Raw genomic sequence first — 13,601 nt, forward strand, 5'->3', positions numbered from 1 at the left:
CCAGATAAGGTTTCAAAGTCAAGAGTGAGTGAGTTTCTGAGACAGTCTTTCAGTGGAACTGTGAAACAAAATATCACAACTACTTTTAAAACATAGTTCTATTAATTTTATGCAAGAGTTAGATGGCATGATTGTCTGTAACAGAAGGGTGTTGGAGCTGGGGAGTCCATATCTGCGCCCAATAACAAAAACCCTGAACAGTTCAATGAAAGAAACTTAATCGCACTGGAAAATCCTACTGACTCCATTCCCAGGGGCTAAAGCTGAGCAACCGGGAGAAGAATATTTTGTTTCTATGAAACATTTAGTAAGGAGACAGACCAAAGGACACTGTAGTTCAGAGCTCTTCCCTGCATGATCACTGAATGTGATGCAACATGTTTCCAGTCTACCTAACTGAAGAGAATATGACCAACTTAACCTGAAACAAGTGACTGGAACAGAACTTACTGGTAGCTTATTCTTCAGAACAAAGGCATTTATTCATGTTTATGTTTGAAATCTGTTTATTAAGTGAATGATATATTTTAGAGACAACAATACGACGCAGTTGCATGGGATTTCAAAGTGGGTTTTCAAATCTGCTGGCATTTTGAAAAGGATTTTGCTATTTCAGCTACAAATCTATCTACAGGTTGCTAGCTATAAACCTGAGGTTTGAAAAATGTTTCCCAATGGCTGCATGCGGGATGTACTTTATTTGTATTGACTTTCACACCAGGAAACCATATCAAAGAAAAGCTTTTTTGCTAATAACAATGTTTCAGATTGAATCATAAATTATGAGGAAATAGAAAACACCTTCAAATCTTTTTATAGAAAGTAGATAATGAATACAGCCCAGTGTAAAACTCACTGTTCTTCATCAGCATTTACATTTATGTACTGACCTGTTGAGTTGGCAAGCTCACCATCGGGTTTATATATGTAACTTGTAACACATCTGTAGAGACACCAACAGTCTCACAAATGGAGGGACAAAGAGAATATTAACTGATTAATGGTTTTTGTGGTACCAAATTGGGGCCAATCTTATACAGAATATGCACCGAAAAGCGCCTTTCCTTATGTTCTATTTCGCTGTGATACAGCAGGTAAGTGCCTTCCCTCACTGTATGTTCCTATAAAACGTGCAGTTGGTGTGCTGGCTTTTGTGAACCCTTGCAGGCATGCCAGCTGAATGCACCATGGTAACCACGCTGGAGAGTGTCCCTGACATTTAGGAAAAGGCAGCTGGGAGAGACTGCAAGATAGTCAAGGAAACACTCAAACGGCTCTTTCTCCATTAGTTACTTGGGAGGAGAGTTTCTCGTGGAAACACAGGAGATAAAGCGGCAAACTGACAGTTTCGTGCAGCCATTAAGGAATGTCAGGGAGAAGCAGGCAACAAAACACTATACAATCATTTGATGGTGGGAAAAAGAAGGATTTTATAATGCAAAAGGGAAACAAGTCATGGCTGCACCATTAGAGAGGAAATAAGCCAACATGACAAAACGTGTCAAATGGAAAGGGTAGGAAGATTGCTTTGGAGAAAGGGATGGAGTGAGAAGACACAGGAAGCCATCCAGAAAAGCTCCACAGCTTCTCTAGACACAACAAGTGATTTCAAAGGGAACTTCAGATGTGTGATCAAGCCACTGCAACAGATTATCATCGGTTCCTTTTATGTAGAGGAGAACGAGTACTGTTCTCATTTTGATCAGATACACATGGTCTGGTCACATAAGGACTGGCAGGTGTACAGATCTTTTCTTGGTGGTTAAATGTGTTGGTAAAGATTAGTTAAGGTTATGTACTGAATCTGTTTGATATCTGTTTGATAAGCGGGTACTTATAGCTGAAGAAAATGAAAAGTTGCATTATTTAAAGTATGTGCCCGCTCCCCAAGAAAACATGTTACATATGGCCTATTCCCTGTTTGTGCTGGTTGCCTTCGATCCATTCTGGATACTCTGAAAGCAGGTAAAACACAGATTAAAGAGGTAATGTGCTAGTGCCTCTATTCAGAGTGCTCTGTTCATACATACCACAGGCCTACTGTAAAGCTAGTTTTCATGAGGATGTGTTTGAATAATTAAAAAAAACCCCAAAACCTCCTTACTTGTAATTTTTCACTGACTAGCACTCCAGCAATAAATATTTGCTTTCCTGAAAACTGACAGGCAAAATACAGCTGAAAACAAAGAGGTTGATCATACTGTACTGCGTATATGCAAAGTGGCCAGAACATGTACAAGCAGGCAGAAAATCTACTCTGTTCTGAAATAGGAGAAAAGAATTGATGAACCATTGACCCAGTATTCCTAAATACTCCAGCAACAGTATTTTTTCCAGTTTTTCCCTTTCAGTTACTCAGGCAGGGTAACACAAAGTGGGCTTTTTGTTATTGTGTGCTCGGTTTTGCCATTAACTCAGCAAAAATAATTGTTGTCGGTCTATCACCATGCACCCAAGCCCTGAATTGACTCCTTACACAGCTAGGGAAATTCCAGAAGTTTGAGAACAAATTTCCAAGTCCTTACATGTAAATGATTCTTCTTCTTTTCCAGCATTCATCACATTGTCCCTCTCTTTGCTTTTTCATTTTTACTATCTTCATTTTCTTAATTGCCTTTTAAAAATGCCACTGGTTAACACAATTTTCATCAGATAAAGCTCACTGACAGAAAAGGCACTGACAGAGAAACACCAAATTCAGAGGGAAAACAGCTTAGCTCTTAAATGCAGCATCTGTGATAAAGGATGGAAGAAGACAGTCAATTGTTTCTGTGCCTCCTAAAATAGGATCAATGCCAGGCAATATCAGATCAAGCCACAGTTTAATTTCTCATAAAGAAAGCTCCTGGAAGAGAGCAGAAAGAGGCTGCCACAGGATGAACATGGAGTTTGTTACAAGCACAACTCTTGAAGCATAGCAAGAACTAGCTAAGTATGTATGCAGCTAGGTGCCCTGACTTGGCTTTTCACAAAAAGGACTCTGTGCACCTTTCACAGCTGAAAGAGATGCTCAGAACTGAACTTCTGTGATTCTGGCAACCAAATAATGGAGGGAGCAGTTCAGCTGATAAATCTAGTGGATGCACAGTGCCACAGCCACTTTCCCGTGGACTGCTGCAAATTAACGGTTATAGACTTTGACAGCTTTCAGCAGGACTTTCTCCACAAGAAGGGATGACTTTGAATGTAGAAGAGTGGTTTCATATGCACCACAACTGTAAAAAAGGCAAAGGGAAGAAAGGCTGTGAAATTCAAGGACAAGTACAGGGGCACAGAGTCTTCATTTGGAATCATATACTTTCTTTGAGATGTAAGCAGCTTTTCAACATGCCCACTATTTCTTCAGGGTGGTGTGGAAAGCTTGCTACCCTGGTAGAGAAACAGGGCACAGGCTTCTTTGGGAAAACTTCCTAGAATGGATCTCCCCATTGTAAAGAATAAGCCGCATAAGTCTCCTGTATGATCCAGGTTTCTTAGAACTGTGCTAATGTGCCAGCCATGATACTGCATATAAGCCAACTGTATACAAATAAACACCACATATCATCCCTCAGAAACTCTTGACAGAAAGTATTCTGTGTACAAATAAAAATTATTTCTGCCCCTTGCTAATTTTCCCTCTTTGTCATGAATTACTACTGCTTACAGCAAGCTTGTAGACTGAACTAGCTGTTGGTGACACCTGCACAACCTCTTGGCCTACGTACAGTGAGCAGGTGGAAAGGTGGGAAGAAATGCAACAACCATGCTAATGCTTCACAAGAGAGCACGAGGTCCAGCCACCAAGCTACAAACTGGGCTGGCTCTAACATGCAGCTGAAGATAAAGCAGAAGCTCTGAAATGAGGTGACATTCTTTACACATGGCAGGGGCAGACCTATGGAACTAGAAGTAACATTTCTATAAGTTAATTTTAGAAACATCAGGTTTTTTCAGTGGTTTTTTTCAGCAAATGCTGATTGATCTAAAATAAAAACTGCTGATGGGTTTCCCTCGTTTCTCAATTTGAAAAGTTTTGGAAAAATTATTATTTTGGGGGAAAAAAAATCACATTATAACATTTGAAAAAGAAATTCCAAAGTACAGCATGAAAACGTGGTTTAAGTTCATTTACAGTAATTTGTAGTAACTTAGCATTCGAAATTTAGAAATGGAAATAGTACGTGCTGCCCCTCCTGTTCTCTGCTTAACTAGGTCAGACGCACTTGCAAAATACCAAGCACACACCCCTCACTGAGCTTGCGGTGGTTGTGGCTTCAGGGGCACCTGAGCCTACGTGAGAGCTTTCTGCTGTCAAAGAAGGAGTCCACAATCCTCCTGTCCCCGCCTTCTCAGGATCCTTCCTCTTACCCTTCATCTTCCTTCTCTCTGTGCTCCGAGCCATGCAGACTTGTCTAACCATGCCTTTTGGAAGACAGCTTTAACCCTTACTGACCCATGGAAAAACTATCTAGAAGGGTTTGTTTTCTATTGAATTAATGAGCAAGGTCATGAATGGCTTCAAATTTGTGAGTATGTTGCACAGAATTAGTTATTGCCCTTATTCCAGTACATTAGCAAACTGTGCATACTGAAATGAATGGGATTTGAATACATTAGGAAAAAAAACCCACAAAACTGTGATAAATACAGCAGAATAGCCTTTGAGTAAAAGTGTTTGTAAGGAAGTCCTAAACACACTGTAGCAGGTGAGTAAAGCAAGGTCTTCTGTAAACACAAGTAATGGAAGAATTATTTGCTGGGCTCTAAACTTCACAAATCCATAAATCATATTGATATGGAGGTGATGATGATCTCAAAGTAATCATCTGTGAGTTTTGTAAGCAAGTAGTCCTCAAGAACATATCCTTCCCACTGCGGCACAGACGAAATGCACTTGTAAATGAGAAATCATTCAGTAGTATATACATGAGGATACTTTTATGATCGTTTTGAAGGGCAAAGAGGCTTAACCAGAGGCTGTAGTCTACTGTGAGATATCCAGTCTGCTTTTTTCATTTTACTTTGGTGTATTCCCAAAGACAGCACTCCTAAAAAAGCTTTTAATTTCCAAATGCATTTACTTAATGGGTAGTCTCTACATCTTTCTGACCCCTGGCCAGACCTTATCAAAACAGCAGTGCCACACTATGCAAATACCTCATGCTTTGATTTCTACACTTCAGAAACCAACCCTCCTGCATCTGAATAATCTAGCTGATACCCAGAATTAGAGGCTGTGCAGTTTCTGAAAATGACCCAGCTGTTTCCTTTGCTTACAGCATTTAAGGAGTGAAATAGGGGAAGGAACAGGCAAAGATGACCTACATCTTTATTGACAGAAAAATGCTATACTTTTACCAGTGAGGAGCCAAATATGAGTACCAACACGTGGTTCTTCACAGCTGTCTTACATGCATCCAACTTTGAAAGGTCCTTGAATATGGGGTCCAACCCTCCTACCTCCCCTCCAAAAAACCCACTTACAACAGTTTTCCACTCAGTTTATCCTACAAATATTGACTGAATCAAAGCTAAATAAATTGCACTTTGCTGCTAGTAGCCTTCTACTGCTCAAAGATCAGCTCTCCTGACTGAAAAGAAAGGATGTTTGAAACAGACTCTTCTGAACTATAACACTTCATATGAATTCAAAATCCTGGTCACAAATATGCTGAATAGATATCTTATTTGTGTTGAATAACATGCTTTGTGTTGTTGATTCAGTACACTGAGATACCTTAAAAGGGATTTCTCCATGGCCAGCAATGCCAGCATATAGCTTCCCGCTTGAGGACACCTTGTCTCTTTGATGTGAACAGAGGCATAACACTGTAATTTCTGTTGCCGAATCATCAGCCTTCCCAAAACCACAATAATGTCATAGGCTTTTTAATTAATAAGCCTGTGAATTTACTGACAAAACACTGGAACCATGAGTGACCATGTGATCTGGGGGATGTAAATACATGTAATGAGCTATCATGCAAGAAAAAGTATGACAGCCTTCGAAGCATAAGGTCTACTAAAAAAGAAAAGACCCTCTGCAGAGCTATTTTTATGAGAGTTAATAAAAGAATGCATGCTATTTTGATTTCTTATGCTGCATCCTTTACAGAAGGAACCCACAGGGCCCAAGAGTACAGGCTTTTCTTTATTACTCTCAACAGATACAGCACCTCAGTCATGATTATACTTGGTGAATATAAAACACAAAGTGATTTATTTCACAGGAGGTGATAAAAAGACCAGATCTTCTCACAAAGTTAGGCTGATACTGCCATGGTAGTTAGTTAGCAAGAAAAAAATGTGAACTTAATTTGGTATGCATCATCTCCCCAGAGCACAGTTTTATCCATCCAGTGAAGGCAGGAGGTTTCATTAGCTTTTTGCCAGGGCTCTCCTGGAGACATTTCAGCTTGGTCTGGTAGAACTGTCTATTAAATCAGTCAGTTCAACAAGCAGCTCCTGGATCCCACCTCCAGCAGGCTCCTGCTGGTACAGGAGCTCTCCCACACAGCCCGATTGCCAGGATTTGGCTCACAAAATGGCTCCTCTATCACAGTCCACCCTGGCCTGCAATGGATAGGACCCAGACCTACGCCTCTACCCTCTAGCTCCCGTTGCCCTGCTCCTGGAGCTCTCTCATAAGGAGTGTGCATGGGTGCCCACCCTCGCACACACACTCTCCAGCACAGCTTCTTCTCCACCGCAGCTGCAGGGCAGAAAGCAACGCCTGTACGCCTCATCTCGTCCACCCTCCCAGCAGACGGTGGCTGAATAGGGAGACAGGGTGACGATGAGGGGAGAGCCTGAAACTTCCCAGTTTACCAGGATCAAACTGTGGGGTAACAGATTTAGCCTAAAGAAGAGGAGGCTGAGGGGAGACCTTCTCGCTCTCTACAACTACCTGAAAGGAGGTTGTAGTGAGGTGGGTGTTGGTCTCTTCTCCCAAGTAGTTAGCGATAGGACAAGAGGAAATGGCCTTAAGCTGCATCAGGGGAGGTTTAGGTTGGAAATTAGGAGAAATTTCTTCACGGAAAGAGTAGTCAAGCATTGGAACAGGCTGCCCAGAGAGGTGGTGGAGTCACCATCCCTGGAAGCATTCAAAAAATGGGTAGATGTGGCACTTCGGGACATGGTTTAGTCTAGTCTACCCTTGATTGGTTTAGTGTGGACTTGGTAATGTTAGGTTAATGGTTGGACTGGATGATCTTAAAGGTCTTTGCCAACCTAAACGATTCTATGATTCTATGATTCTAAGCAGGATATGGATATTAACAAACTAAGGGCCACTGATGGTGGGATGGTCAGGGGGTTGGAGCACTCTACGTACGAGGAGAGGCTGAGGCCCCCAAGTTTGCTGAGGCTGGGGAAGAGAGGGGCAACCTAGCTGAAGCCTACTGCTATGTAAAGGCAATCTACAGAGGAGGTTGCCCAGGGAGAGGGCAAGAGGCAATGGTCACGACTTGCAATAGAGAAACTGCAGTTGGGTAAATGAAAAAAATTCTTCAAAATGACAGTGGAACACACTGCCCAGGCTGCAGCATCTCCCTCGTTGGAGGTTTTCAAAACTCTGCTGGACACCGTCTGAACAACCTGCTTCAGCTTTGAAGTTCGCTCTGCTTTGAGCGGGCGGTTAGACCAGATGATCTCCAAGGGCCCCTTCAAACCTAAATTATTCTGTGATTCTGTGATTCATGAATCTTCCCCCCAGAGAAAAGGGAAATATGATTCACATTCTGCTTGCAAACAACAAAATTGTTCTTTGAATACCCAGAGACCCAAGAGTTTAGACTAAAATTATCCTTTGCTCAAGATCAGAGTTGCTAGTATTTATAAGACAATTGTGTATCAGTGTATCACATAATGAATGGCAGCACAAATTCAACTTAATACCCCTGAATGATGAGACAAAGAACACTGAACTGGCTGTGCTATTCATTTACAGAGTAAATTCAATTTTTAAAAACCCTCAGCTTTTGTAATTCCTGGAAGGCTGTTTAGAATTTCTTGCTTTTCGCAGAATTTAGGTCTGTTTTTTTCCTCTAAACCATGCAACTTATTTGTTGTGAACAAGAACCCAAATCCCAAGAGTAAAAGCCCAACAGAAGGCAATTTCACTGGAGAAAAAAAAAAAAAACCTCCTTTGTGGTATCATTTGATAATTCTACATGTGAACATTCAGACTTGGAGTTTTCACACACTACTATCAACCAGCCATGTCAAAAAAAAACCCAAACAAAAAACCAGAAAACAGCATTATGTCATTCCTTCTGGCAAAAACAATGCAGATAAACAAAGCATGAATAAAAATTAATCTTTCATCTGTATGATAGAGAAATCTTGCTCGCTTTATGGTTTGAAATAATATGAGATTGCCTAATGTGAGTGGAACAGCTAAACAATGTCTAAATGATCTTTGGTCATCAATTAGTATGTAACTGATTTGAGGAAATGAACTTTCTCAGTAGACTTGTTTTTTCTACAACAAAAATGGTTGGATTCACTTTTGGTATATGACATCAGTTGAAAATATTCATGTTGTTGCAATATTTTTATTTCTATCACTGTTTTAATGAAAAATACAAGGAAAGGTTGTTAAAATAAAGTCATTTTACTAATGAACTAGCTTCAAGAACCACTTACTCCCGAAAAAACTGGATGCATCTGTAATGTGCACTTGCACTTTCCATTTCTTTAACACTGTATTTGTTTACGCAAATATATGCAAAGTCAGGACACAAAAAAACTAAATTCACGCCTGCAAATGCAGGATTTGTCTGTGGCTTAAAGCAGAGCCCTTAGAAGTACTAAAAAATGTTTCCAGTAGCATTTATGCCTTCATCAGACATTTACCCGAGAGTCAAAATCTGATGATGAGTCACATAAATTACAGTATGCGCAATTGCTTTATTATGAAACTTCACCTTCAGAAATTGCATGATTTCAGCAGGAAATATTGAAGTTATTTCTCTAGTTCCATTTTACTTTCATCTCACAGCACCATCCCAGTAAAGGTGTGTATTGACCCACTGTGGCTAATGTATCTGAAAATTCTTATTTGATAAAGAGAATTACATCTGCTCAAACTCAGATTAGTTTACCAAGCCAGTTAGATTTTTTCTTAGTTATGGTGGATGAAACCCCACGCTTACAGGATCCAAAGGCCCACTCAAAACACTTCACTGGCACACAGAGGCTAATTTTTCAGGTCTTTCAGTGAGTAGGTTGTAAGACTGAAGAATATAACTGGTGTCTGAGGAAAGGATGAGCTGACAAAGCATAGGTCATCTATTCAGAAATGTGCGTGTTGGTCTATGCCTCAAAACTGTAAGTCTGAGCTAGGTATACTAGTTATATGTACAGTACTTGATAATGCCTGCCCCAAGAATTAAATTATGAGATTTAAATAAATAAATAAATAAGTAAATGAGATCAAAATCAGTATGCCCCAGCCTCTAGACTTCTGTGCCTCCAATGCACAATGTTAAAATTTTTAATTTTTCTTCACATTCAGGAAGACAATGTTTTTTTAAGTGAAAGCTGAATTCACGTATTCCTTTCATGCCATGAACCAGTTACCTGCTATTTCAGGAAAGCACCACATACCACAGGGCTCGTGATGCAGCTGGCAGCCCCAGACATGGCGTACCTGACTTACATACAGCCTCCCCCCCAGAAAAACGCTTTGAAAATCCACGTCCGACCACGCCTGGAGCTGGCTGCGTTATGAGCGCCGGGGGCATGCGGAGGGCCTGGTGAGGCAGCAGGACCAGGGGCAGGGTGCTGCAGGGGCAGGGCGCTGCAGGGGCAGGGCGCTGCAGGGGCAGGGTGCTGTAGGTGCTGTAGGGGCAGGGTGCTGTAGGGGCAGGGTGCTGCAGGGGCAGGGTGCTGTAAGGGCTGTAAGGGCAGGGTGCTGTAAGGGCAGGGTGCTGCAGGGGCAGGGTGCTGTAGGGGCAGGGTGCTGTAGGGGCAGGGTGCTGCAGGGGCAGGGCGCTGCAGGGGCACGGTGCTGCAGGGGCAGGGTGCTGTAGAGGCAGGGTGCTGCAGGGGCAGGGTGCTGTAGGTGCTGTAGGGGCAGGGTGCTGTAGGGGCAGGGTGCTGCAGGGGCAGGGTGCTGTAAGGGCTGTAAGGGCAGGGTGCTGTAAGGGCAGGGTGCTGCAGGGGCAGGGTGCTGTAAGGGCTGTAAGGGCAGGGTGCTGTAAGGGCAGGGTGCTGCAGGGGCAGGGCGCTGCAGGGGCAGGGTGCTGTAGGTGCTGTAGGGGCAGGGTGCTGTAGGGGCAGGGTGCTGCAGGGGCAGGGTGCTGTAAGGGCTGTAAGGGCAGGGTGCTGTAAGGGCAGGGTGCTGCAGGGGCAGGGTGCTGTAGGGGCAGGGTGCTGTAGGGGCAGGGCGCTGCAGGGGCAGGGTGCTGCAGGGGCAGGGTGCTGTAAGGGCTGTAAGGGCAGGGTGCTGCAGGGGCAGGGCGCTGCAGGGGCAGGGTGCTGCAGGCGCAGGGTGCTGTAGGTGCTGTAGGGGCAGGGTGCTGCAGGGGCAGGGCGCTGCAGGGGCAGGGCGCTGTAAGGGCTGTAAGGGCAGGGTGCTGTAAGGGCAGGGTGCTGCAGGGGCAGGGTGCTGCAGGCGCAGGGTGCTGTAGGTGCTGTAGGGGCAGGGTGCTGCAGGGGCAGGGCACTGCAGGGGCAGGGCGCTGCAGGGGCAGGGTGCTGCAGGGGCAGTGTGCTGTAAGGGCTGTAAGGGCAGGGTGCTGTAAGGGCAGGGTGCTGCAGGGGCAGGGTGCTGCAGGCGCAGGGTGCTGTAGGTGCTGTAGGGGCAGGGTGCTGCAGGGGCAGGGCGCTGCAGGGGCAGGGCGCTGCAGGGGCAGGGTGCTGCAGGGGCAGTGTGCTGTAAGGGCTGTAAGGGCAGGGTGCTGTAAGGGCAGGGTGCTGCAGGGGCAGGGTGCTGCAGGCGCAGGGTGCTGTAGGTGCTGTAGGGGCAGGGTGCTGCAGGGGCAGGGCGCTGCAGGGGCAGGGCGCTGCAGGGGCAGGGTGCTGCAGGCGCAGGGTGCTGTAGGTGCTGTAGGGGCAGGGTGCTGTAGGGGCAGGGCGCTGCAGGGGCAGGGCGCTGCAGGGGCAGGGTGCTGTAGGGGCAGGGTGCTGCAGGGGCAGGGTGCTGTAAGGGCTGTAAGGGCAGGGTGCTGTAAGGGCAGGGCGCTGCAGGGGCAGGGCGCTGCAGGGGCAGGGTGCACGCGGCTGAGCGGGGCTCCTCTCACGTTTGGCCGCCCCATGCACCACATGCACCTGACTACACAGGTCGGAACAGGGAGAAAGGCTTTGCCAACAGTAGAGTCGCCAGGGCAAGGCGCGTGAAGCGAGATGACTACGTGTAGGTATCTCACATGTTACGGGAGAGAACCAACAGGTCTGGATCCTCTGGCTTGCAGAGTCTGTGCTGTTTTGCCATCCAAAACATCCAGTAAACGTGACTTGCGGCTGCTGCAGCAGCTGCACAGCGAGTGGGTGCTCTGTGCAGGCTAGGGAAGAGCTCTATCCCCCCATACCCTACGCAAAACCCATTCGCTGTTCTTTAAAGTAAACTCATAAATTGCCCTCTGGTCACCTGTAATCCTGGAGGCTTATCCCTGCATTCCCCTAACTGCAATATTAAAAAATGGATGGATTTTGAACATGAAATATTGTACTGACTGATCTTATGCTTGGATTTTGCAGTACAATGTGTGTAAGTGGGAGTTTTCATTATAAATTTCATTTTGAAGGGTTTATGACTAGCCTGTTTCAATTCTCTCTAGGCTCAAAACTTGTTAGATATGTTTTACCCTGGAAGATGAAAGCTGTCTCAAAAATGAGAAAGAGAGTGAGAGAAAGAAAAAGAATGGTGTAACTTTCTTTAACTACAGGAACATATTTTGAACCAAATATATGAAACACTGGAACTTGACAGTCCTTATTTCTTTTCATAAATTGGTGGGTTTTGAAACAGTAACTTAAATCATTAAAAATGTAAGAGTCTATGCACATCCTCAGGAATTCACTTCTTACATTCTGGGTGAAATATACCTATCGTTTAGGACAAAAATTACCTCTTCCATATTACTGAAGAGGCTTGACTTTTACAGAAGAATCTAGGAGGCAAATTGTGAATTCCCCATAGTCCTTCTGTGAAGAGGCAAAGGTCATACAGAATTTAAGGGTATACATTTCTTACTTATGCAAATAAGAAAGCCCAAATAACTGATTTTTTAGGAGAACCAGAGTGGGCACTGGAAAGGATGCTCAGGGGCTCAGAAGCAAAGTGCAGAAATTCATATGCAATATATAGATGTGTTCTTACCCACATAACATTCTGTGCCTTGTTTCAGCCTTTCTGTCTGCTTTTCAAACTTGCCAGAACAGTAATATTAAGATGATAAAAGAGCACCTAACAATTTATTGGCCCAGCTTCCATCAAGCAAGTCATGTCTCAGGGTTATGGTTTTAAGGATGAGAACTTTCTCTTTCCAAAAGGAACAGATGTAAGAAATTAAAATAGTCTCTCCTGTTGCAACGTTCCTGCAATTTTTCAGACCCCATTTCCTACATTTTTACTTTAGCAATTGTTTAGGCATAAGGAAAGTGGTGTGTAGATGTAACAGGCTCTTGAATTTATAACAATGAACATGAAAATATCAAAGTGAAATTAAACAGTTTTGCTTACCTGTGTATGACCAATCAATCTCTTCAATCAATTTCCGCTGTTGCCTATAGTATCCGTACACCAGATCTGCAAAATAGCAATGAATTTACAATATAAAAACCAGAAGCCTAACATGGAGTGTAGATGCCACACCCCCCTCCAACAAGATAATCACTGTTTTAATTACTGATGAATTATTTACTTTGTCCTTATCTTGGACCTCGAATGGTAAGTATTGGTTAAACAGAATATAAATACCACCACCATCGCAGCATATAAAGGACACAAACCAACCAAACAGAAGTGCTTTTCAGTTTATCTGAATGTAATTTGTTATCCAATTTTTAACTCTTGGCTTAAGACTTGGCATATGTATACTGGTAGGACTAATGGTTTATTCTCCCCAAACTTCATTCCACCCAGTTTTCTTTCTTCATGTTCACATTATGTCTTTTTTCTTTATATTCCACCCAGTTTTTTATGTTCCTTTTTTTCTTTGCCCTTAAATGTTTTTCTCTTCCCTTTCTCCCTGCCAAAAAAAAAAAAAAAAAATCCCTTGCAACACTTCGCAACATTCACTCATGACTAAGATTTTTACAAAAAGATCAAACCTCACATGCAAGTAATGGCACTGAAAAGGGATTTACATGCACCAGCATTGTCTTTGGACCACATTTTCAAGCCAATGTGCATTGTGCCTGCTTCTTTAATTAATTACGTAAAAGAAAGCTGTTTAAGTTCTAATTCACAGGTGTTAGTTGCTGTCTCCAGTTTCCTCCTTTATCCATTGTCCTCCTAATTGTTACTTCAAACAATTAGTTGAGCATTCATATGCTAACTAAGCAGGGTTTGGGCGTGAGAGCGTCCCACCACTTTTTAAATTCCACATGGAGGTCTGATGGACAAGGAGTGATAGCTTCAATGAACAAGAAAAAAAGGGGCAAGGTTCACT

The 13,601-nt window shown here is 43.6% G+C and overlaps 1 protein-coding gene across 1 annotated transcript in view; it reads right to left on the reverse strand.

The window, feature by feature from the left end:
* Positions 1-13,342, reverse strand: part of PTPRZ1 (protein tyrosine phosphatase receptor type Z1) — a 103,036-nt gene extending 89,694 nt beyond the window's left edge. The window contains exons 1-2 of the mRNA XM_075727811.1: positions 13,297-13,342; positions 12,671-12,736 (exon numbers count right to left, since the gene is read on the reverse strand). Coding sequence (XP_075583926.1) covers positions 12,671-12,736; positions 13,297-13,342 — 112 coding nt within the window. The remainder of the gene's footprint in view (positions 1-12,670; positions 12,737-13,296) is intronic.
* Between the last annotated feature and the right edge of the window lie 259 nt (positions 13,343-13,601).

Source organism: Pelecanus crispus, chromosome 1, assembly GCF_030463565.1.
Source record: "Pelecanus crispus isolate bPelCri1 chromosome 1, bPelCri1.pri, whole genome shotgun sequence".
Classification (NCBI taxonomy): domain Eukaryota; kingdom Metazoa; phylum Chordata; class Aves; order Pelecaniformes; family Pelecanidae; genus Pelecanus; species Pelecanus crispus.